The sequence below is a fragment of the Haliotis cracherodii genome, unplaced genomic scaffold (genome assembly GCF_022045235.1).
Source record: "Haliotis cracherodii isolate W230 unplaced genomic scaffold, xgHalCrac1.p SCAF_6, whole genome shotgun sequence".
NCBI lineage: Eukaryota > Metazoa > Mollusca > Gastropoda > Lepetellida > Haliotidae > Haliotis > Haliotis cracherodii.
This window is the reverse complement of record NW_027266319.1, coordinates 70,026,473-70,052,513: the sequence shown is the minus strand read 5'-3', so window position 1 is coordinate 70,052,513 and position 26,041 is coordinate 70,026,473. Positions and strand designations below refer to the sequence as shown.

At 44.5% G+C, this 26,041-nt stretch overlaps 3 protein-coding genes across 5 annotated transcripts; 2 read left to right on the top strand and 1 right to left on the bottom strand.

The window, feature by feature from the left end:
* The first annotated feature begins 8,347 nt into the window (after positions 1 to 8,347).
* LOC139445694 (probable methyltransferase-like protein 24) lies at positions 8,348 to 20,630 on the top strand. 3 transcript variants are annotated; one of them, XM_071226893.1, is made up of 8 exons: positions 8,348 to 8,401; positions 12,519 to 12,620; positions 12,992 to 13,063; positions 14,472 to 14,539; positions 15,166 to 15,294; positions 16,528 to 16,602; positions 17,070 to 17,205; positions 18,220 to 20,630. In XM_071226893.1, exons 2-8 carry the CDS (start codon positions 12,531 to 12,533, stop codon positions 18,520 to 18,522), a joined length of 873 nt encoding a protein of 290 aa, XP_071082994.1. In that variant the 5' UTR covers positions 8,348 to 8,401; positions 12,519 to 12,530; the 3' UTR covers positions 18,523 to 20,630. The 3 variants fall into 3 exon arrangements, with proteins under 3 accessions (XP_071082994.1, XP_071082990.1, XP_071082991.1); XM_071226889.1 differs by having other exon boundaries at positions 12,519 to 12,623; XM_071226890.1 differs by having other exon boundaries at positions 8,354 to 8,397; positions 12,519 to 12,623.
* On the top strand, positions 20,553 to 21,824 carry LOC139446655 (collagen alpha-1(IX) chain-like). The gene has a single exon (XM_071227929.1). The coding sequence runs from the start codon at positions 20,553 to 20,555 to the stop codon at positions 21,822 to 21,824; it is 1,272 nt and encodes a 423-aa protein (XP_071084030.1).
* A 938-nt stretch (positions 21,825 to 22,762) lies between these two features.
* On the bottom strand, positions 22,763 to 26,041 carry LOC139445693 (uncharacterized). Its single transcript, XM_071226888.1, has 2 exons — positions 25,326 to 26,041; positions 22,763 to 23,783 (listed from the first exon to the last, which is right to left on the bottom strand). Exons 1-2 carry the CDS (start codon positions 25,987 to 25,989, stop codon positions 22,837 to 22,839), a joined length of 1,611 nt encoding a protein of 536 aa, XP_071082989.1. The 5' UTR covers positions 25,990 to 26,041; the 3' UTR covers positions 22,763 to 22,836.

The following is a 26,041-nucleotide window of genomic DNA, read 5'->3' as shown; positions in this document are numbered from 1 at the left end:
TATTTCCTGGATATTCTCACACTCTTTATGTCGATTGTCTGTACCTTTTCTCAAAATACCGATTGTCATATCTCGCCCACTTTTGGAACGAACCAGCTTGGCTTATAAGTGCATTAATTCGCCGACTCTCTACCGATACATTCACTGTTCAGCAGATATTGTTTAAGATCATTTAAGAATAATGAAAATAGGAGAGGGGAAAGGTTTTCACCCTGTCATACCCCATCATGACAAATAATATCGTCAGAGAACTGGTTATTAATGCTGATTTTAGATTTGATGTTGTGGTACATATTCTTAACCAGGGTGAAAAACCTTCCTTCCATCCCAAGTTTTTTAAATGTATGCCATAGACCATCTCTCAATTCTTTGTCAAATGCTTTAGTGAAAACTATAAAACAAAAACAAATATAATTTCTTTTTTGATATTTTCATTATTTGCATAAACATTTGCATCGTAAACATGTTTTACAAGTAGAAAACCCTTTTCTGAAACCTGCTTGCGCAGGTTTTGAAATGTTTTTATCATCAACAAATTAGTTAGTTAATCTGTCTTTCAATATTCGGGTGAAAAGTTTGCCGAAACAACACAAATTAGTTATAGATCTGTATGATTTAGGGTCTAGGCGATTGCCCTTCCCTTTACAGACTGGGTTCACATTCCCCGTGGTCTTGTGGTAGAGCGTCCGCCCGGAGAGCGGAAGATCCGGGGTTCGATCCCCGGCTGCGTCATACCAAAAGACGTAAAAAGATGGTACTTGTTGTTACCCTGTCTGGGGCTCGGCATTAAGGGGCTAAAACAAGGACTTGTCGGCTTGGAGTCAGTATACTGAGTGGGGTATTCATGTTAAACTGCGGCATGGTATCTCAGTGAGCTAGCACTATAAATCGGCATCAGTCCAGACTAGTACAAGCAGCCACACACACACACGTGCATGCGCGTCGCTATATAAGTGCAATAATCTTGGACGCGACGTTAAACCCCATTTCACCTCATCTCACATTCCCCGTAAGCCATTTATCTGGCAAAATAAATAATAAACGCAATACGGATATATTTGGCCTTAAAAGCAAAATTAGCGGACCAAGAGGTGCAAAATGAAGAGGTTTCGTGTTTTATAGTGTCAGTGACAGATGAGCACAACAAGGACCTGCAAACCATTAGCCGGGAAACACGTACAATTCGGAAAAAACGCACCCAGTGCATAAACGAAATGTACCATGGAGTTGCACGTACTGCACGTGCAGCAGCATTATGAACGGTATTAAAGTGTAGGGTTTATATTGCCTTGAATCTGCGTCAATTGAACAGTGACAATTCAACAACTAGACAAGACAAAGAAATAACGTCATAGGCCGCTTGCAGGCAGGGGAATCCCGATCAGCTGTAGCCAGGGTTTTCAATGTAGCGCCCAGCACCATCACACATCCATGGGATTGCTTTCTACAGCATGGGTGATCGGCGAAGGTCGGGACGACCAAGAGTAACCATCCCCTACATCGGACTGCGCCACGTACGTCAAGGACGACAACAGCCACCTCAACCGCATCCCAAATACCCGGACTGCACAGTATTTCCGTCAAGACCCTACGAATCCGTTTAAGAGCAGCAGGTCTACGAGCAAGACGTCCTGTTTGACGCGTCATATTGAGTTGAACATCGTCAACAACGACTGCATTAGTGTCGTCAAAACAGGGTATGGCTTAAATTGCGACTGAGAGATGTCTGGTTCAGCGACGAATAAAGATTTCTATTCCGTCGAGAGGATGGATGAGCACAGGTCTACAGACGCCGGGGAGAAGGTTTGGTAAGAGTAGCGTTATGATGTGGGCGGGTATCTCGCATCATGGCAGGACAGGTTTGGTCCATATCCTGGGCAGTCTTACGGCTCAACGATACATCAACGAAATTCTCCTACCACACGTCCTCCCAATTGCAGCCAAGGGCAACGGTGTATTCCAGCAGGACAACGCTCGACCACATACAGAAGGGATCACAGGAGCCTGTCTACACAACGACAACGTTGATGTTCTCCCATGGCCCTCCAGATCCCCGGATTTGAACCCCATAGAGCACCTGTGGGATGAATTGGATAGACGACTACGCCGACGTAAACCAAAACCCCAGACGTTGCAGCAGTTGGCTTTTGCGTTGCAGTCCGAGTGGGCTACCATTCCCTAGATGTGATTCGCATACTCGTCTCTTCCATGGGCATGAGATGTCAGGCCGCTATCAATTCCGACGGGGGACATATGCGTTATTGATGGTAGCTGACCTTCACCTTGGACTTTTCCTCTGTACCGATAACTGAGATGACTACAATCACCAAGTGTTCTCTCCACAACATTTTGGCTCAATACCTTGCACGGTTCCCCGTATAAAGGTATTTTCCTACCGCACTCAAATCTGGCTTTGCGTTTCTTTTCTTTTTTTGAAGATTATATAACATTAAAGAAATTTGTAACAAATGGGACTAGGGTGCCAATAGCATGTATATAATAATTATTTTCCATAAAATAATCCTTCTCCATAAAATAATCATTCTCCATAAAATCCTGTCCTGTAGCTTTTACCTCTACAGACCTTGAATTGCAAATGTAATTTCTTTGGCGGAATTCTCTGTGTTAAAAACTTTAGTATCTAATGTAAGGTTGCCGGGCCAATTGTGGTCGATGGTTGTATCATGTGTAGAGGGTTCATTACTTTATGTAAAGTGGGCGTGAACACTATCTATATCTGGTGTAATTCTGTTTTATTACTATCATTGCTATTTAACATTTTCCAAATTTCTTTTTTTGCGTTAGTACTTAGACATTTGGCGGCAATGAGCTCTATTTTAAGGCGATATATAAAAGCAGTTAGAACCTTCGGGTGGTGTGTACAGACACCCAAAGTAACTGTCGTGATCAATATTAAGAAATTACTTTCAAAGTTTAGTCCATAACATGTATTGTATTATTTTATAGGCATTACTTTTGAAGTTGACGGATGACAAAGTAGGCACAATTTATGTATAACAACCTCTTTAATTACTGTAAAGGCGACATTTCGGTATAGATCCTTATACCGTTGTCAAGTCAAAGGTATGCGGATCTAAGTTGTTATCCATAAATTGTGTCTACTTTCTGAAAACAGGTACTCGTTATTATCTTCCATAATGGAAACGAAAAATCTATATTTATTTCTCACTGCAATACCAATGCCACCTTATTTCCTCGCTGCTTTGGGTCTGTGCTTCGGGTACATTGTTAAATTATTTATATCGAATTTATCAAGGAAATCTGTTTTTGTTTTTTAGTAGGCCAACAACATCACCTTTCTCAATCAAATATAAATACTAAAGCAGACGGAATATACCCATACATACTTTGATCAAAGCCGATAATACGTCGACTGATTGCTCATTGTTATCTAACTCGCTGGATTTTTTAAAGAACCGCGGACATAGTTGTCACATGTGCTATCTCAGCTGATCATTGAGACTTTGCCCCTATGTGAAACACCGGAGGTGCCTTCAATAAGCCGTTAGGTGCCGATGCGGCAGCGAGCGAGTGCCTCCGAATATATCCTAATGACGAAACGCATGCCGTGCGCACTTTCTAGCGCCTCCACGCACACTGAGGAGGAGGCACGCCGAGGGATAGACTAACCTCTGGTCTCTGAAATGAAATATTTTACAGAAAACAACAGTTGTAAAATTATAGTTATAAAAATAATAAAAAAGAGTCCAGAGACTTTTTTCATTTTCATACTGCAGTAATCTAGACTTGCCAAACATTAAAGACTTGCATGGGCTGCATTTGATATATTTATTTCAGGGTCTTTATGACAGACTAGCCGAGACTAGCCAAAGTCGGCGGACTTGGACAAGTGCGGGGCACGTGAATATTACACTGTCGACATGGAAGCACTCGTTAGACATACACCACGCTATGGTGAAGTTCGCGTTCACATTAGCGATTACCTTTATTGAAAGACTTGTCACTTGTTAAAACAAGTAAACCCAATTGTTTAGTTGCATTTTGAAGCCCCTCGCAACACGGGGTATTTTTCCATGCAACCAATGTTAATTTCAGTACAGAAAAAAATCCTTTCATGCCTCTGTTTGTGAACAAGATACAAGTACAATAAAATTTGGTATGCAGGTTTTTCCCGATACCATTCACGTGATTTCTTTTTGTAAATATTGGACATGTATCATTATGCGATAAAAACCTTCATTTGTCGAAACTCAAAGAAAACGTACATTCATACATTTTCAAAGGTGTTTGTCTTTTTAAGAATTGAACGTCAGTTTGGATGGGTTCATTGAAGTGTGAATGATTTAAAAGCGCTGGTTAAACTGTGTTAAACACGAAAGTTAAGTAAATATAAATATAAACATGACCCGATGCACTGAGGCGAGGTCAACCTTCAAGAGCCTATTTATACATTACGTCATAGAAGTTTGTGAAGAGGTGTATTTCAATTCGTACGGGAGCACGAGGACGGAATTTACTTCCTGCTGTTCAATGGGAAGTTAATGGAACAGTTATGGAAAATACCCTGCGGCATGAACCCTCCCATGGCACCAGCAAATTGGGAATATGACTGATTTGTGAAGGTGTTGCTTGTGTTTGGATAATCACAAACAGATTCGGATGCTATGGATTGGACTGGTGGGGATTCAACGGAGTGCCTGAAAACTTGTGTGTTTTGTGTTTCAACTGTGTTTGGTGTTTGGGACTTGTCGTGTGCGATCTCCTGTAATACTTTGCTCAGCTGGTGTTTCTTGTCACCTGTGATGGATCTACTGTATGATCTTATGCTTGCTTCATTTCTATGCCCTGACAAGTACATGATGTGACGCAATTCAACATTTGCATCGGCTAGTGCTTGAATGGCAGTTGCACGAATGCAGTGAGGAGTATACACCCGGCTGAGACCTGCTTCCTTGGAAATTGTGCGAATGATCAAACCAAGTTGACGTTCCGACATGGGCTTACTCGAGTACCACACAGGGTCATTAACCATGGCACTTGATTTTGGAATGCAAAACAACTTTTCTGCATTTGGGGGCAATTTTTACACGAGAAAAAGGTCGCGACGAGACACTGTGACGTACCAGAAGCATACATGTGTTTGTCGGTAGTGTTGTTTCCGGGTCATCCAAACCCCCCTGTGTGGATTGTGTCGTGTGAAATTGCGGCATATTCGCGACCCTCGTCATAAAAAATGAAATTCAAAAGAACCAGGTCTCAGCTGAGAGTGAAATTCTAGGCCACGTGAAACAAAATGAACAGGATGTCGAACCAAACTTTATACAGACTCTCGTGTGACAGATAATCTTGATTTTTGTCATATCGCCATTGCCAACAATTGGTTTATGTTGTGTTGTCATAGATTGACCGTTACGGACATTGGATTTTAATTTTCCATTGAGAAGGTCATTGGCACGTTGGAATTCTTTGTCCTTTACTATGTCTATGTGGCGACCCAACAGACGGATATTTCTCTCATATTTTTCATCGTGTTTCTATGGTACTCAGCGGACACTGGACCCTTGCCATCTTTCCTCATGTGCCGCCGCGTCTCGGCGTAGAATGCACGGAGAAGGTCGGCCAACTCACAAACCGGAATAGTAATCCAGTCGACGGATATTTTTCTCGTCTCCGATTACCAATCTGTAAAACAGGTAGGCAAGTTTTTTTCAGTATTTATAGTAAATTTAAGTTTTATTCCTTACTTTTTAATGTTTTATTTATTTAACGCTAGATTAGATTTAATTAATTTTATTTGGCTTACCATGGAACATTTTCAAAGCCCATTTAGTAATTTTCATTGTTTCTTTGCTGTGCCTCTGTTTCTCTAAATCTTGGAGGTTTTCTTCCGAAACAATAGTAAATCGGGTTTTTGGTTGGGGTTGATCGCTAGCAGTCGCTTTGATCTCTGCGTCGGCGGCCACATCTGACGGGGCTAACAACATTGTTGACACTCACAATTGTCTTGATGCTAGATTCCTGTCATTTCAGAAAACAATGCATCAAAGTCAGTATCACTCAATAAATCGATTTCGTTCACCTCAGTAGTTTTCATTTTCTTCCCTTGCGTTACTAGTATTCATAGATAGCCATTCAATATCAAAATCACCGTAAGGAGAATCCATTTTGTTTCATATAGCAGACGACAACAAACACCAGAACCAAAGCATTTATATATTTTGAAGTCAGATAAACTGTTACAAGACCAGGCAAAATACTATAATTAATTTCGATGCCGACAAATGTAGGTATTAAAAAGGAAAAATAAAATAGAAAAACGAGTTGATAAACACCGATCGAGAGTTCGGGGAAACCCCAGAAAGTAGTTCCGGCAAAAGTTCACACGATCAATTTAAAAAAAAAATTGTTCACATCGTGTGAACATTTTTTGTCCGTTCCAGGTGTGTGAACTCCAAATTTCAGATCACGTGACTACCCCTTCCGCCAATCATGAAAGAAACAGTGTAAACTTCAAAGTATGAAATTATTCTTAAATTTATCTAAAAGATAACGATTTGTTGGTGTATTTGTTTGTTTGTTGACCGTCTTCGGAAAAAACCACAATCGTCGAATGACGTCAACAATCGTCTTCAGCTATGACGTAATTTCTAATGTCAGAATAAGATTGGAATAACGCCAACACTGCCGTGTGCACATACGACTTTTATTAACTCGGTATTAACTTATTAATGAATTATTTTTATGTGATTTATGAGACGTTTTCGTGCCGTTTTGGCAATATCGTGATATGTCTTACCCGATGTTTTTATTTTATTCCCCTTAATAACTGTCCAGAATGTATTGAAATTACATAAATAACAATATTAACATCAAACCATTATCTTAGTAGGTAAATAAAAAACCTTTAATACAATATTACGAAATAAGATTTTATTTGTGTCCTTCAGTCCACATCGTCGATTACAAGGCGGATGGCTTCACTTAAGGTTTTCTTGTAGGCCTAATCATTTCAAATTCTCCCCGACGTCGGCAAATCTGGTGATTCATTAGTTTTATTACCCCCTCATACACACATACAACAGTAATTCAAAAACATATTATTTCATTATTTATTTATAGCATGGACTAGTTATTACATTACGTCCGACCCATGTCAAGAGTCTGTGTAGTAGGACTGACTGAATGTCAAATACACATTCTCAATTCTTTTATTCTATAGCACGTTTTTGTATGATTTTAGAATAGTATGGCATCCAAACTTTGGGGGAATTTCCGTAATCAAATGGAGAACCACAGGGGTATTGGATTTAAGTATTTGTGTTGTATTAAGCTTCAGATAGCTTCAGATAGATTCCTCGAACTGCCTGATAACATAGAACTTTTGTCGGTTGTAATTACCATAGTTGCTTTTGTTTTCATTCAATTGCTTGAGCTAAAACGCGGGAGGCCTCACCGGTGACTGATCAAATTGCTCCGTTCGTAAAACATATATCCGGTTATATCAATCAGTTGCTCTTTTTGTTATTATTAGTTTACATATATATAGTAAAAGCTGCAACTGAAATATTGTTTTATATCTGATGAAATAATACTTTCAGATACTATTTATCCGATCATTGCATAAAAAAATCTTTGAAATCATGAAAATTATGTATATTTTACCCGAATCACAGGTAGATTGGTAGAAAACGTGTGTACAGCTGTGTGCTATTCCTGGCTTAGTTTACGAGAAAATACACACGGTAATCTTTATTTCTATATGTAAAGAACAGAAAATACAATTTAAGTGACAAATCATCATTTACAGTGATACTTTATCTGAAGTTCACATTTTTATTGATCAAGTTTATCACCCGTTTATTCACCTGCATTCTCAGAAGGGATACTATGTAGTGTTTTATTGTACAATGTTGACCAATAGCTTCACAGTCCTACATGCATTAATCAACAACAAAACACATGTCAGTTTAGCTACAACTCTTTATTGCATACCTTTAATATAACATACGGCTTCACATTCTTCTGTCCATCAGCGAGAAGAGCGTCGAACCAGTCGAAACTATAGTTTGAAATAAGCAAATTTTGAATTCGCGAAGAAAATACCCATCCATATGTCACGACTTTCAAACTTGGAGTATTGTTTCCCTTTAGAAAAGACTTCCACCCGTATTCCCTCTCCAAACGTTAAATTTATATCAAATGCATTGCCACTCAATCTTTTATATTTTGAGAGGGACACGGGCGGAAGTCTTACCTCCCTTGAAACACAACACGCGGAGCAAATGTCCCCAACGACCTATCTATTTATAACCATTGATTTCTCTGTTCCGAACCGGTTTCGTATAAAGGTGTTACTGGCCGCCCTGTAGCAGCGGCTGTTCCTGTGTGTCACAGACTCAAGCGTGCAGTGAACGGGTAGGTCGGTCTGTTTTTTACCCTCGTCTTAACACACCACCTTGCCTGCTATATATACTCGTGTACCTGTTGTGTTCGGGTAGTTTACAGTTTCTAAATAGATGCAGACGATGTATATCCAATAGCCGTAAGAACAAAGAGCTCACCTGTTTGCATTTCGTCGAGTGTCATTGTTGACAGTGGATTTGTTAATTTAAGCGATGTGGGGTCAGTTGAAACCACGTTTAACGTCGCATCCTAGACAATAGCACTTACATACCGACGTTCTAGCCACAGTATACGGACTACTAATGGTACAGGGATGTCATGTACAGGTATATCGGTGCACGATGTGTCATGCGTCGTGAGCCTGGTGTTACCTGTTCAGGGGTATCGGTTCCGGTACACTGCACGCCGAGAAATAAGAGACATGTAATATGGCAGACTGTGTGTGTTGTTAGTTGGCAACGTATTAGTGTCAATTGATTTTGTTATTATGCATGATCTTGCATAATCTTAATTATTTTTATTCAAATTTTTGAAATTAAACAACTAAGCTTTTAAGCGGTATATTCGGAAGATGCGATAAATGAACTCAGATGGTGGAAAGGTCAAACATAACCAGATTTCTTCAAGTACTTCTAAACCAACCCAAGGTGTTAATGTGAGTAAACGTTCAGTTGTGTGGCTCCGTGACTTCTTACAAACTTTCACTGTGACAACGAAGTCCACTTCAATGCTGACACTTACCTAGATGGCAAGCAACGTTCTCAACTATTATTTGTAGGCCTGCGCCTGCGAGTTTATGACGTGACATCCTTGTGTTAAAGTTGAACATTAAGAGTAACATTAATTATATTGCATTACAGTGCATAAAGCAATATATTATAAATATCTAATTATGAATTATCATTTACCTCAATACAACACTTAATTAGTCATGTAATCGTTTTATATTGATTTTGTTACCTGATTTTGCGGCTTGCATGGTGATTCCATAAGTTCTTTCTGCATAAGGTGTATCATCTCTTATGATAGTTTAAAAAAAATATTGTGTATACAAAATATACATGAAATGATAATATATCTTACATAATGTTCCGGCAATACGTCAATACGTGAGGAAAATAGTAGAGTGGTACATACCACATCATACATTCATGAACTGCTGTAATACAACACGTTGTTTTAGTTCTCCAAACAAACAACAATAAAATATCTACATATTCTAGAAGTTTCTACGCATAGGTTCGAACGCAGAATGTACCATATTGTTTAAACTGACATAAACCCTCATGTCAAACTCTGTCAAATGCTTTAGACATATCACAGACAACCATACAAACATGTTCGTGCTGATCTAGTGACTAACGTATTTCATGGTATTTCCAGCAGGTTCAAAGTAGTGGTGGCCTGGTATAAATCCCCAACTTGTCACAAATGTTAATAAATATATATTATATTATTGTGTATAACAGTTTAGTAAATACGTTTACAAATGCCATCCATTCATTACCCCGGAGTGTAGATGTTGAAGCTATACTTGATGAATGCGGGTTGTCCTGTATCTGTTAGGACCCTCATGAATGTGACAGAGAAAGGCTGATTTCTACAGTCCTTCGACATATGTCTTATCAATCCATTCTTCAGTGGCAGGCCGACCAGACAGTGCATGCTCTGCATTACGGCGACTTTTGTTCCATACAGTTTGCTGTCACCGTATCACTGTTTAATCATAATTCATCAATTACTTTCTATTGCGATTGTGTTTAGCTACACAATCACATATCTCAAATACATGTATGTATCCAATGTTAATACCATGCTATTTTTTATATAGAGATATAGGTTCTATACACATTTCAACTGTATAAATGTACTTGAATCAGACTATATATTTGTATTAACATTATTTTGGCAAAACTAGGGGAGTTGAAATGGGGTTTAACGTCGCGTCCAAGATGTTTGCACTTATATAACGAGGTGCATGCACGTGTGTGTATGTGTGTGTCTGTGTGTGTGTGTGGCTGCTTGTACTAGTCCGGACTGATGCCGATTTATAGTGCTAGCTCACTGAGATATCATGCCGCAGTTTAACATGAATACCCCACTCAGACACAGTATACTTACTCCGAGCCGGCCAGTCCTTGTTTTAGTCCCTTAATGCCGAGCACCAGACAGGGTAACAACAAGTACCATCTTTTAACGTCTTTTGGTATGACGCGGTCGGGGATTGAACCCCGGACATTCCGCTCTCCGGGTGGATGCTCTACCACAAGACCACAGAGGAGGTCCTTAGGCAAAACTACATCAGTAGCAATCCTCTGTATCACTTATATCGTTATAGAGAGAGAGCGATTCTTTCCAATCCACTGATTGACATAATGAGCATCGATTTACGCAATTGGTATACGCTGACATGCATCAACCATGACAGCGAGTCTGACCACCCGTCCCGTTAGTCGCCTCTTACAACAAGCATATTCGCCTGTTACGACAAGACTGGGGTGCTGAAGACCCTGCTATTCTACCACATGCTCATGATATAGTTAGATTCGTAAAATCGACTCTGAGGTTTTTGAATGAAAAATTGTTTTGTGGTTTTCATTTCTATATAAACAGGGCACTTGCTGTGTATTATCGGATATAGCAACGTCTGGTGATACTACCGCCTAATCCTCCCGCATCCCTTGTTACAAAACCCAGCATCATTAGTTGGCGCTGATGGGGGGAACCTGTTGGACAATGGTTAATTAGCCAGTATAGCAACCTACTTAATGTAATTCTTAAATAACGACACAATCACCCATAGTTACAGCCGATACACCACACCTAGGATGTTGGGAAAGATTCGGAAGTCGTAATCTTCAGTTATGTAACCTAATGAGTGTAGGGGCTGTGTAGTCGGTGTTGGTGGCAGCTCCTTCATTCGGCCCCCACCCATGTAAAGCCAACAACTCAACAACCTTGTTTTTCAAGGTAAGAAACCATTTACTTTATATGTTAACCTATTTGTCTATACTTGATCTACAGCTCTCTGTTCCACCCAATCACTTCTACGGGAGTGGTGGGGTGGTGGGGTGGTGGGGTGGAGGGGTGGTGGTGGGGTGGTGGAGGGGTGGTGGTGGGGTGGTGGGGTAGCCTAGTGGTTAAAGCGTTCTATCCTCATGCTGAATATCCGGGTTCGATTCCCCACATTGGTATAATGTGTGGAGTCCATCTCTGGTGGGTCCCGCTGTGATATTACGGGAATATTACTAAAAGCGGCGTAAAACCGTACTCAATCACTCACTCACAAAGGGATTAGCAGTGGGATTATAAATAAAAGTCCACTTTTCTCACGCCGTGGTTGAGGTTGGTATAATTAATGTTCTGATGATTCAGACAAGTGAATTTGTTCTACGCTGTGATTGCATTCTACTTCTTAATCTATTTCTCAATGTGGGATTTCCGAGCCAGAAACGTTTCCTATCTATCGCTTAGAAGGGGCCCTATGAAGATCTGGTTAGAATTGATCTTTTGCAACCCATGTTTGTCATAAGAGGGGAGTGGGAGGTCATGCTCGCTGACTTGCTTGCGGACTTGCTTGTTGACTTGCTTGATGCATACTACCATACACCTGTAACGTAGATCGTTGCCCATGATGTCAATTGCTGGATTGTCTGGTCCAGACTCGATTATTTACAGACCGCCGTCATATAGCTGAAATAGGGTTCTGACATCTGATCTACAACGCACCGGGCACAGTGTGTCTCTTAACCTACGTCTCGTAACAATGGTACAGTCTAAGGGTCCCTGGTTTGTCAGAAACATGCCCGTCCGACTGGAAGTCACCAAGGTGGGAGGTCACCAAGGTGGAGGTCACCAAGGTGGGAGGTCACCAAGGTGGGAGGAGGTCACCAAGGTGGAGGTCACCAAGGTGGGAGGTCACCAAGGTGGAGGTCACCAAGGTGGGAGGTCACCAAGGTGGGAGGAGGTCACCAAGGTAGGAGGAGGTCACCAAGGTGGGAGGAGGTCACCAAGGTGGGAGGTCACCACGGTGGTTACAAGTCGACAGCCTGCCTCAGTTGTTGCTCTCCTGAATTTTACTGACAACTCGCTCGGCCATTATTGAGAATAATCTGTGTAACGTTTTTTTTCAGAGTGAAGTCATAATGGGTGCAATGAAGGGGAGATCGGTGCTGGTCGCGGTCGTGGCTTGTGTTGTTGTGGGGGCGCTGGTCATCCTGAGGCAATACTTCCAGGTGGTGAGTTCAGGGAGCTGGTGATGGCTTGTTGACGGACGTACAGTACAGTACAGTACAGTTATAACATTCTGTACACCTGTAGCACACGTAGCATAAACGACAGACAACCGCCATGATATCCTTGATTGAACATGGCTACAATTGGCGTTCAACTATTACTACTTAACAGTACTTCTATAATTCTGTTTCTCTGGAATGGCTGAATGCTTACCAAATTGCTGATGCGGCGAAAATCACTTTTTACTCACTGATTCTTTAGCTGGGCAGTCCATGCCACAACACCGCTTGGAAACAGGAATGTGGATTACGAGTTTCTTACAGGGACAGGTTGTAGAATGATTGTGTAGAATGGCACTTGTTTATTTAAGGTGGACATGACAGAGTATCGCGACGACTTCATCTACAAGACGTCTCTCGAGGAACTGCGGGGGCAAGGCCAGGTAAGTGCTTGTCATCTACAGCCAAACACCAGAAGGGGTCTACTATTGACATAGAATAGCTCTCTGTTATTTCCAAATAGCATATGGTCGTTTCAGTAATACTCTCTTCAAAGAAAAGAAACGCACGTGTAGTTTTTTTAGTAAATGTATTGTACCTAAGAAAGTCGATATATTTAATTTAATATCATAGATACAAATATCAAGCTCGATAGTCACATGTTGTCGTTGTACAACGGCATTGAAAACTTTTCATTGTCATGTCACGCAATGCCACAAGGTTGAGCTGTATCTCGTGTGACCGCCCCGAGCAGCAATGACGATTCTGCATCTCCTCGGCACTGACTGGAGAAGTGTACGAATTCTGTCCTGCGGAATTCTGTGCTATTCTGCTTGTAACGCAATGGCCAGTTGTGGGAGTGTTCTGACGTTGACGTACACGTCGATCGAGTTCATCCCAGAGGTGTTCGATTGGGTTGAGGTCTGGAGATCTCGACAGCCAAGGCAAGACGTTGATGTTGGCATTATGAAGGTAATCTTCCGTGACACGAGCTGTGTGCGGTGGAGTGCTGTCCTGTTGAAACTGCTCCCTCTGGCGGTCAATGATTGGAATAAGGTGAGGTTGAAGAATTTGATACATGAAGCGATTTGCTGTCAAATTTCCCTGAACCACAATTGAATTGTCGAAGTCACGAACACAATGTGGGGCAAAACGCTCATTTCGACGACGTCTCGCCGGCGAAGAAGAAATCTCGGACGGTCGGCAGTTGAATCGAACTGTGTGTATCGGTCACAAAGGTGGCATATGGTGCTGTGGTGGACGTTGAAGTGGCGTGAACCAGAAGACTGCGATTTCCCTCTTTGGATACGTCCTATGGCGGTGTTCCGATCGGTAGGGCTGACTCTTGAAAAACGTTGACAACTGAATGACAAAGTATTGGCTAATGCTTGCCTTTTTATAGCCACTACCACGAGTAACGAATGCCATTATTTGCACTTGCATTTTGCTTTACTGTTTTCCTCCATGACAAGTGTGGAAACAATGCCGTTTAATACATTGCAAATCGAAAATGGCTGCGTTTGGACGCACCGTTTGTCGAACATCAGGCCACCAACATTTTCCGAGAACATGTTATATATAATATACAATACATACATAATCTATATACCGGATTGTTTGTGTAGTCAGACTCAATGAACTACATACTACCTGTGCGTTTCTTTTTTTGAAGAGTGTATGGCATTGTAACCAAAGATATTCCATATAAAATATAGTTCAACCCACACGTTACAGATTCCTAATGAAGTGTGATCACTGTCGGGAGAACTCCTGGGGTTACAATGTATTTCGATAATTCTTCCCACACTTTACCTGAATGACGACACCTGATACTGATGACATTGATTCTAGATTATCCTGCCGGACAAAGCTGCTATAGACAAGCTGTCAGCCGCCGCAGTGTTTCGGACCTACCACAGGTATGTTGTGGAGTGAGTGAGTTGAGTTTAACGCCGGTTTGGACAGTGCCTTTGTTATTGCATAGTCAGCTTCATGTTGGGGGACGTAACGCGGCGCCAGGGTGCACGTGATGCCGAGAATGATGCTGAGACGCCAAGGAAAATAATCGGGGTGGGTCCGCGATCCGAACCCAGGTTCCCGTGTGTACAGTGACACCTTGTTAAACCGGACGGGACCCTTCCTGGTAAAACTGTGCAGGTTAATGAATTTCCAGTTTACAGTGAGGAGTAAAAGTCCTGTATATATTTAATTCGTTCCCTTCAAAAATTGCCTCCTGAAAGTAAGGCGTTCGGAGTAGCAAGGTCTTGACTAACAAGGGTTCACTGTGTATTGTTGGAACTTACAAGTTTCAAAAGTTCATCAAGTTTTTGAAATCTAAATATCTCTCAAACAAATACTGAATGACTAAAGACTCATCAGAGGGTCGTGATCTGTCTGTGATGCTGACATAAGTTGCATGATGACGCAATGTGCCCAAACACGCCACGTGATTTTGTACACTATCGATACCAGATATTATAAAATTGGTTTTGTACATGCAATCGTGGACACGCATATAACATTCATCTCTCTGTTTTTCACATAGTTACCTTGACAACGTAGACATATTGTGCTCCCGGAAGCTGCGGATGGGAAGATTGGGAGACGGAGGCTGGGAAATATGTGATGACAGAGAATATCGTCCCGTAAAGCCTTGTGTTGTGTACTCCTTTGGGTGAGTCTGTGACTCCTATATGCAACTATTTAGTTTTGTCACCAGCCAACCGTTAGTTAAGGAGAGCTCACGAGTAACCGTGGCCGCAGGGGCCAGGTGGCAGGGGCGACCAACAGTTGCGAGTATGTTCTCCAAATTACAGACATGACGTTTCTCAATATGTCCCTGCGTTAGGCCACAGTGGGGAATCTTGGGGAGAGTGTGTCCCCAGTACCTCATGTTGGGTCAAAGTGGGGATTCTTGGACAAAGTGTGTCCCCAGTACCTCATGTTGGGTCAAAGTGGGGATTCTTGGACAAAGTGTGTCCCCAGTACCTCATGTTGGGTCAAAGTGGGGATTCCTGGGTAGAGAGTGTCCCCAGTACCTCATGTTGGATCAAAGTGGGGATTCCTGGGTAGAGTGTGTCCCCAGTACCTCGTGTTGGATCAAAGTGGGGATTCCTGGGTAGAGAGTGTCCCAAGTGCCTCGTGTTGGGTCAAAGTGGGGATTCCTGGGTAGAGAGTGTCCCCAGTGCCTCGTGTTGGATCAAAGTGGGGATTCCTGGGTAGAGAGTGTCCCCAGTACCTCGTGTTGGATCAAAGTGGGGATTCCTGGGTAGAGAGTGTCCCAAGTGCCTTGTGTTGGGTCAAAGTGGGGATTCCTGGGTAGAGAGTGTCCCAAGTGCCTCGTGTTGGGTCAAAGTGGTGATTCCTGGGTAGAGAGTGTCCCAAGTGCCTCGTGTTGGGTCAAAGTGGGGATTCCTGGGTAGCGAGTGTCCCAAGTGCCTCGTGTTGGGTCAAAGTGGGGATTCCTGGGTAGAGAGTGTCCCAAGTGCCTCGTGTTGGATCAAAGTGGGGATTCCTGGGTAGAGAGTGTCCCAAGTGCCTCGTGTTGGGTCAAAGTGGGGATTCCTGGGTAGAGAGTGTCCCAAGTGCCTCGTGTTGGGTCAAAGTGGGGATTCCTGGGTAGAGAGTGTCCCAAGTGCCTCGTGTTGGGTCAAAGTGGGGATTCCTGGGTAGAGAGTGTCCCAAGTACCTCGTGTTGGGTCAAAGTGGGGATTCCTGGGTAGAGAGTGTCCCAAGTGACTCGTGTTGGGTCAAAGTGGGGATTCCTGGGTAGAGAGTGTCCCAAGTACCTCGTGTTGGGTCAAAGTGGGGATTCCTGGGTAGAGAGTGTCCCAAGTGACTCGTGTTTCTAACGTGAAACACCAAGGCTGTAAACATGTCCGCATAAGTGTTTTTATTTTATTTTCAGAATCAACTATGATTATTCCTTCGACGATGCCATGGCGAAAAACTACGAGTGTGACGTATTTTCGTTTGACCCAAGGTTTGTACCTGTTTGTAATCCTAATATCACGATGCCAGCTAGGAGTTGCAGGATCCGCTGGTCACTGGTTCGAATCCCCCTTTCACGGAGGTTGGTGTCACACCACCAAACGCTGCGCGTGGGATACATGCAGGTGTGTCTTGGATCAGTTTGTTTTCAGTATCACAGCTGTTTTGGGTGTTTTCTTCTTCCTCGCAAAGTTACGTATTAATAACATATCCTGTTGTGCGGAACGTTCGCAGGTGCCCTGTCAAAACTCCCCGACAGCCTCGCATCATTGTGTACGTGCCAAGGGCCGGTGTATGCATGGCACTACAAACTTCTTGCATTTCGAGCCGAGCCGCTAGTACCGTTGACCACACATATTCCTCTTCATACAAGCCGTACTCTGTCGCTGGTAGCGTCTTGAAATCTATTAAACTGTAAAGTGGACGTTTTACATGTGTTTGAATATGGTATCTTTTCAGCATGAAGAAAAACAGCTACCAGAGATCAGCGCGTGTTCGTTTCTTAAACATAGGCATAGATAGTGAGAACACAGTGAACGGAAACTGGGAGATGCACACCCTGGGCCGAGTGAAGGCCATGCTCAATCATAATCAGGTAGGCACGTTAGAAGATGTAAGTCTTTAGCAGTACCAACTACAAGCTGGCATTGGCCGCCTGGAATTCCAGTCACCCTCGCGGTGATTTCTGGGTAGAACTACTCCGCCCAGGCGTGACCTACGAATCGACGTAAGTGGATTGGGTGGTCAGTCGGTGTCTTGATGGTTTAGTTGGTCACTCGATGTCTTGGTGGTTTAGGTGGTCAGTCGATATCTTGATGGATTGGGTGGTCAGTCGATGTCTTGGTGGATTGGGTGGTCAGTCGATGTCTTGATGGATTGGGTGGTCAGTCGATGTCTTGATGGATTGGGTGGTCAGTCGGTGTCTTGATGGATTGGGTGGTCAGTCGATGTCTTGATGGATTGGGTGGTCAGTCGATGTCTTGATGGATTGGCTGGTCAGTCGATGTCTTGATGGATTGGGTGGTCAGTCGATGTCTTGATGGATTGGGTGGTCAGTCGATGTCTTGATGGATTGGGTGGTCAGTCGATGTCTTGGTGGATTGGGTGGTCAGTCGGTGTCTTGATGGATTGGGTGGCCAGTCGATGTCTTGATGGATTGGGTGGCCAGTCGATGTCTTGGTGGATTTGGTGGTCAGTCGATGTCTTGATGGATTGGGTGGTCAGTCGATGTCTTGATGGATTGGGTGGTCAGTCGATGTCTTGGTGGATTGGGTGGTCAGTCGATGTCTTGATGGATTGGGTGGCCAGTCGATGTCTTGATGGATTGGGTGGTCAGTCGGTGTCTTGGTGGATTAGGTGTGCTCGTACCCGGACGATGTAGGATATTCCTGGGGTCCTGACGTTTGTTTGTCTCAGACTGAATTATTTACAGGCAGCCGTGATAGTGCTGCTGTGGACGTGATCATTATTCTTTCATTTCAGTTAACAGTTTTCAGTTCACTAGGATCATGTGTGTAGTTGCTGTCAGTAACAGTGTGACGTCTGGTTATTTTGATGAAATACGTTGCGTTTAACCTAACTCAGTACTGAAGCAATATTTCTTTTTCAGAATGCCATCGATGTTCTAAAAATGGACGTTGAAAGCTCAGAATGGCGATCCCTGCCGGAAATGGTGGCCTCTCGAGACCTCCGCTCAGTCCGACAGTTGCTTGTAGAATACCATGGAAAGTGCACGGATCGAGACGAGTGTATACAGATGCTGAAGGTGCTCAAAGATGTCTACGACCTGGGATTCAGGAAGTTTTATGTCCACAAGAATCCTGGTTGCCACTTGAAGTCGTCTGTATTTCCCGTCGAACGGACATTCTGCTATGAAATTCATTACGTAAATACCAACCTCAAAGCACATTAACATTCTCGGTCAAGGGTGGACATTGTTTGTTGGTCCAGCAAGTGTTTGAAGCTGGTCAGGAAACAACAAAACCTAGACATGCACACCAGCTACATCCGTCCATGGACAGGGAAATATAGGACACCCAGTCGTCCAGAACATCCTGATAGGTATCACATCATGTTTCCCGTTCTTTGTTTTGCTGGACTCCATCTGTAACTAAACTGTGACCTCGTTAAACGTGTTTGTGATCACGGCCCTTGTCACACAAAAGTACAGAAAACGAAGTGCATTTGTACAACGCCATCCCCCTGACTGATGCTCCGGTTGTATTAGAGCTCCGTTCTAGTCTGATAAATACCCAGGATCCATTCGCTACCAAAGCTCCGATTTCAGCCCGATTCTTACATGCATTTTAGGTTCATGTAACCATTTGTTGTGTCGTTTGTATATCTTATTTATATCTATTTACAATGAAAAGGTTTGTCAACAATTATGTACCCAGAATGAAAGGGCAAATGTTTGTGTTTGGGATGTGAGGGAATCCCCCCTTTCAACGATGCTCTCTGTGAGTGAGTGAGTGAGTGACGTTTATCATGTTTACACCACCTATAGGTAGAGGGCGCTGTGATTATCGCTTGACTATTGGTGACTAAGGAATATACCTGATTCTAACTTACAATAGATAACAAACTAGCGTGTTACTTGTAGCCGGTTTATTAGGAGTTCATCCCCACGACAGAGCGTCGGGTACACATTCTGTAGGCACAGAGCGTCGGGTACACATTCTGTAGGCACAGAGCGTCGGGTAATGTTGATATGCACCTCACCCAGCAAACGCTCAGTGACACACCCATCAAAATTGTTTTGTGCATTTTAAAGTTATTCATCTGAAAGAACCTTCATTAAACTCTACCCAATAGAATGGATAACATTAGATTATAGATTTTGTATTTTCAATATACCAGACTCAAGGAAAGTAAAAATAAAAAATAGTTGAAAGAGAATATTACAAAATTTGTTAATACACAGCGGTGTAAGTGATCTGATATAACCAGTTAAAGGCTCTAGGACATTCTAGGATAAACTCATATCAAATGAATATAATCTTAAAGTTTGCTAAACACGGCAATCAATATCCATGTGTGTGGAATCAAAGGAACCAAATCGACAATGGATACACTTTTAAATACTACTTAAAAACATCTGCTCAAATGAGAGAAAAGGGGATGGCGAAAATAACTTGAAAACAGAATACTGTCGTAACTGCTTTTGGGCGTCCAGTGCGACCCTGCTACAGTTACTAAATGTATTGCCGTTCCTGGTCCTTGTGGTCAATTAAGCCAGGACATTGCCCTCGCCTTGTCCACCACGGCTCGGCTCCGTCAAGGAGTGATTGGCCTAATGACCCTTACTCCAAGTTGTCTCTATCAGCATTCATACTCACATAATAAAGAAACGCAACACCAGTTTATACTCACATAGTTTTACTTACTCTCAGCCCATCTATCAATACAGAACAGGATCAGACTGGTCAGGCTCGTCACTAGCTGGGGGAAACTTAGAACGATCGGGATTCGACTCGATCGACTGCAAACCGCGCTTCCCTCTCCTAATGTTGAGGGTATCATTTTATAGTGTTCGAGCCTGACCTGTCCTTGTCACATGTCTCAATACCTCCATTTGATTCGTTACAAGTTTAGATCTGACCATGAATTTATGTGTGTCGCCATCGGAAAAATACCAAGGGGTAAGTTTAAAAAATTAGTGTTTATCAATATGGCTACTTTGGCAGTCATATTGACCAATGGAAACAAACCTCTTGAACAGAGTCATTTGTCATTATTAGCGAGGGGCCTTGTGGCTACAGATGTATTCCACGGAGTCAGGGGGCCTTGTGGCTACAGATGTATACCACGGAGCGAGGGGCCTTGTGGCTACAGATGTATTCCACGGAGCAAGGGGCCTTGTGGCTACAGATATATTCCACGGAGCGAGGGGCCTTGTGGCTACAGATGTAAACCACGGAGTCAGGGGCTTTGTGGCTACAGATGTATTCCACGGAGCGAGGGGCCTTGTGGCTACAGATGTATTCCACGGAGTCAGGGGGCCTTGTGGCTACAGATGTATACCACGGAGCGAGGGGCCTTGTGGCTACAGATGTATTCCACGGAGCAAGGGGCCTTGTGGCTACAGATGTATACCACGGAGTCAGGGGGCCTTATGGCTACAGATGTATACCACGGAGCGAGGGGCCTTGTGGCTACAGATGTATTCCACGGAGCAAGGGGCCTTGTGGCTACAGATGTATTCCACGGAGCGAGGGGCCTTGTGGCTACAGATGTACACCACGGAGTCAGGGGGCCTTGTGGCTACAGATGTATTCCACGGAGCGAGGGGCCTTGTGGCTACAGATATATTCCACGGAGCGAGGGGCCTTGTGGCTACAGATGTACACCACGGAGTCAGGGGGCCTTGTGGCTACAGATGTATTCCACGGAGCGAGGGGCCTTGTGGCTACAGATGTATACCACGGAGCAAGGGGCCTTGTGGCTATAGATGTATTCCACGGAGCGAGGGGCCTTGTGGCTACATATGTATACCACGGAGCGAGGGGCCTTGTGGCTACAGATGTATACCACGGAGCAAGGGGCCTTGTGGCTATAGATGTATTCCACGGAGCGAGGGGCCTTGTGGCTACAGATGTATTCCACGGAGCCAGGGGGCCTTGTGGCTACAGATGTATACCACGGAGCGAGGGGCCTTGTGGCTACAGATGTATTCCACGGAGCCAAGGGGCCTTGTGGCTACAGATGTATTCCACGGAGTCAAGTGGCCTTGTGTCTACAGATGTATACCACGGAGCCAGGGGGCCTTGTGGCTACAGATGTATACCACGGAGCCAGGGGGCCTTGTGGCTACAGATGTATACCACGGAGCCAGGGGGCCTTGTGGCTACAGATGTATACCACGGAGTCAGGGGGCCTTGTGGCTACAGATGTATTCCACGGAGCGAGGGGCCTTGTGGCTACATATGTATACCACGGAGCAAGGGGCCTTGTGGCTACAGATGTATTCCAAGGAGCGAGGGGCCTTGTGGCTACAGATGTATTCCACGGAGCGAGGGGCCTTGCGGCTACAGATGTATTCCACGGAGCGAGGGGCCTTGTGGCTACAGATATATTCCACGGAGCGAGGGGCCTTGTGGCTACAGATGTACACCACGGAGTCAGGGGGCCTTGTGGCTACAGATGTATTCCACGGAGCGAGGGGCCTTGTGGCTACAGATGTATACCACGGAGCAAGGGGCCTTGTGGCTATAGATGTATTCCACGGAGCGAGGGGCCTTGTGGCTACATATGTATACCACGGAGCGAGGGGCCTTGTGGCTACAGATGTATACCACGGAGCAAGGGGCCTTGTGGCTATAGATGTATTCCACGGAGCGAGGGGCCTTGTGGCTACAGATGTATTCCACGGAGCCAGGGGGCCTTGTGGCTACAGATGTATACCACGGAGCGAGGGGCCTTGTGGCTACAGATGTATTCCACGGAGCCAAGGGGCCTTGTGGCTACAGATGTATTCCACGGAGTCAAGTGGCCTTGTGTCTACAGATGTATACCACGGAGCCAGGGGGCCTTGTGGGTACAGATGTATACCACGGAGCCAGGGGGCCTTGTGGCTACAGATGTATACCACGGAGCCAGGGGGCCTTGTGGCTACAGATGTATACCACGGAGTCAGGGGGCCTTGTGGCTACAGATGTATTCCACGGAGCGAGGGGCCTTGTGGCTACATATGTATACCACGGAGCAAGGGGCCTTGTGGCTACAGATGTATTCCAAGGAGCGAGGGGCCTTGTGGCTACAGATGTATTCCACGGAGCGAGGGGCCTTGTGGCTACAGATGTATTCCACGGAGCGAGGGGCCTTGTGGCTACAGATATATTCCACGGAGCGAGGGGCCTTGTGGCTACAGATGTACACCACGGAGTCAGGGGGCCTTGTGGCTACAGATGTATTCCACGGAGCGAGGGGCCTTGTGGCTACAGGTGTATACCACGGAGCGAGGGGCCTTGTGGCTACAGGTGTATACCACGGAGCGAGGGGCCTTGTGGCTACAGATGTATACCACGGAGTCAGGGGGCCTTGTGGCTACAGATATATACCACGGAGCCAGGGGGTCTTGTGGCTACAGATGTATTCCACGGAGCGAGGGGGCCTTGTGGCTACAGATGTATACCACGGAGCCAGAGGTGGGGGGTGGGGGTGGTGGCCTTATGGCTGCAGATGTATACCACGGAGCCAACGTGGTGGTCCTTGTGCTTGGTTGTCTTTACCATCGGAACCCAGCTTGGAGGCCTTGTGGCTGGTTGTGTCTACCATTGAACTGAAAGAAGGGCCCGTGTGGGGGGCTGTCTCTACCAGTGTAGTGATCCTGGGGGCCACGTTGTTGGTTGTCTCTACCGTGGAACTGAAAGACGGGGTTGTGTGGGGGTCTGTCTCTACCAGTGTAGTGATCCTGGGGGCCACGTTGTTGGTTGTCTCTACCGTGGAACTGAAAGACGGGCCCGTGTGGGGGGCTGTCTCTACCAGTGTAGTGATCCTGGGGGCCACGTTGTTGGTTGTCTCTACCGTGGAACTGAAAGACGGGGTTGTGTGGGGGTCTGTCTCTACCAGTGTAGTGATCCTGGGGGCCACGTTGTTGGTTGTCTCTACCGTGGAACTGAAAGACGGGGTTGTGTGGGGGTCTGTCTCTACCAGTGTAGTGATCCTGGGGGCCACGTTGTTGGTTGTCTCTACCGTGGAACTGAAAGACGGGGTTGTGTGGGGGTCTGTCTCTACCAGTGTAGTGATCCTGGGGGCCACGTTGTTGGTTGTCTCTACCGTGGAACTGAAAGACGGGCCCGTGTGGGGGGCTGTCTCTACCAGTGTAGTGATCCTGGGGGCCACGTTGTTGGTTGTCTCTACCGTGGAACTGAAAGAAGGGCCCGTGTGGGGGGCTGTCTCTACCAGTGTAGTGATCCTGGGGACCACGTTGTTGGTTGTCTCTACCGTGGAACTGAAAGAAGGGCCCGTGTGGTGGGATTTCTCTGCCATTGTACTGAACTCCGTGTGGAGGGTAAGACGTTGGCCAACACTGATAGTCTTCAACAAGGTGCCCGGGTAAAGACTGATAACGGTTATTGTGTCTCCTTCCATCTGGAACATAACGGGGGTTGAGACTTGTCTCCTGGTGTTGACGTTGTCTGGCTTCTTCTTGCATGATGTTTTTTGTACGTTCTGAAAAGCAATAAGACGAAAACACGTGATGCTGTGTTACTGTAGATCTGACAAAACAATAAATCTTTTGCTTGATGTTAATTCTGAATCCTATGAAACACTCAGGGGGACTTCAAGATGACAAAAGGGCCTGATACCCAGACATTCTTTTCAGGAAGCGTTCATACACACAGCATGCACCAAAGTCTTCATCCAGAAGAGGGGTGGTGGGGTAGCCTAGTGGATCAAGGGTTTCTTAAAGACCCGGGTTCGATTCTCCACATGGGTACAAAAGGTGAAGCCGATTTCTCCTCCGCAGTGATATTGCTAAAGGCGGCGTGCACTATAATATCGGTATTAATGCAATCATCCACACACATACACATACGTGCATGCACATCGCTATATAAATGCACTTATCTTGAACGCAACGTTAGGCTCCATTCCACCTCACCTCATTCAGTGACATGCTGACCCTGAAGATAGGCTCCTCCCTGGTGTCCCCGGTAAAACCCTTCAGTTTAATCCCAACCGACCATAAACATTTCTCCAGTGCACGACCATCGTCAAAACATGGTCTATAACTTCAAATGTTTGAACAAGGATTTTTTTAAAAGCAAACAAATACCGCGGATCTCTATTGAAAATACCGCGGCGTGACGGCACCTTCAACAGGCTATTGTGTTACGTAAAGGACATCACTGTCTACTGAGTCACAACCTCGGTCCTTGCCCTTGTCTCGAGACATGGTGGGTAGTTACAACACGTCTCTCTTGTTCCTCACACATCAAGGCACGGTCCTTGGGGCGGATGATTTCGGGTTTATCAAGGTAAAGTAAACGGCTTACAAAGTACATATCTATATTGGGGTGTGACTACAGAGAGCAGCCAAGGTGGTCGGTGTATTGAGAGCTGGGTACGAAGCCGACCGGTCTGTCACCGCCAAATAAAATGCAAATACCCAACATGTTGGTTTATATTATGAAGAATTACTCATATTCATAGATATTAGAGTGGTTCGATGCACAAACGAACATACCGTTATGTTGTGTGAACCGACGCTCATGAACGCATCACATGTGACGTCATAGATCCATGACTCGAGCTGCACCATTTGTCTCGTGCAGGACCAGCATGTAAAGTTTGGACCGCACGTGCAGCATACCGTGAAAATAATGAAGACACTCTGGTAACACTTGACTGATCGTTAGTTTTGTCATAAAGTGATACACCTTGGAAACATCTCTCCGTGACGTACATACTTCTCTATATTTTCTATGGTTCGCGTTTCTTTTGGTGGTGAGTATATATCAGTAAACGATACTTGTAAGAGTAACTAATTGCTTCGTGTGGTCAGGCTCGGAAACTTGGTTGATTTTGTGTTGGACGTTGCGCATAATAGCATTAAAATCTACTTGCAAACCAGTATTAATAGCATGTGCAACGATCCACAGCATCAGGTCAGACATTGTGACCGCCTGATCCTCATTTAAGGATATCTTTACAAGCTGATGATGTATTTTGACACCGCGTCTAAGAAAATAATGAAAGTATTGTACGTACCAACTATTCTGTGAAAGGTCAGAGCTATTTGTGTATCCGCAGAACGTCTTCCCTGAGAATACTTCCTGAGGATGCACAACCGGGAACACGCATATTTCTCAACAAACTCAGCCGGGTACATGCATGGTCCAATTTCGGCGAGGACGTCGAGTAGTTCTATCCAGGTGTTTTTTGAAAATGATCTCAGATTCGTCCTCTTCTCCACCAGCTTCATCAACCCTGTAACGTTCTCGTTGTGATCGCTGACATTGAGGAAGTTACCAACGTCGTGAGGGCGATTAATGTCCCAACAAATCTTGTACAAAGCCGCAAAATAAATATTCAATGTCACATTAAGTCCGTGCCGCTTAAACGTATTGCCGAGACCACAATAAAGTTCTGCACACTTTCCACACGGGCTGTAATTCTGATAAATCGTTACCTCGAAAGAACTGCCCAACTCAAACATGCGCAAGAAATGTCTGTTTTTCAAAAGTTCCTCCAATTCCTTTATTAAAAAATATTCAGCATGTTTGCACCAGGTGCTTGACATCTTCTGAGAATAGAACACCTTCCATGTTCTGTTTCCCAAAACACAAGCAGCCACGCCCAGCCTTGGGCGGTCATATTCACGTACCCCAGAAGTCCAAAATGTCCACAGATCAGCTGTCAGAGATCGGTCCATATTGAGTTGTTGACGGTGGGGGGATCAGTAGCAGCATTCGCATCCAGATGGA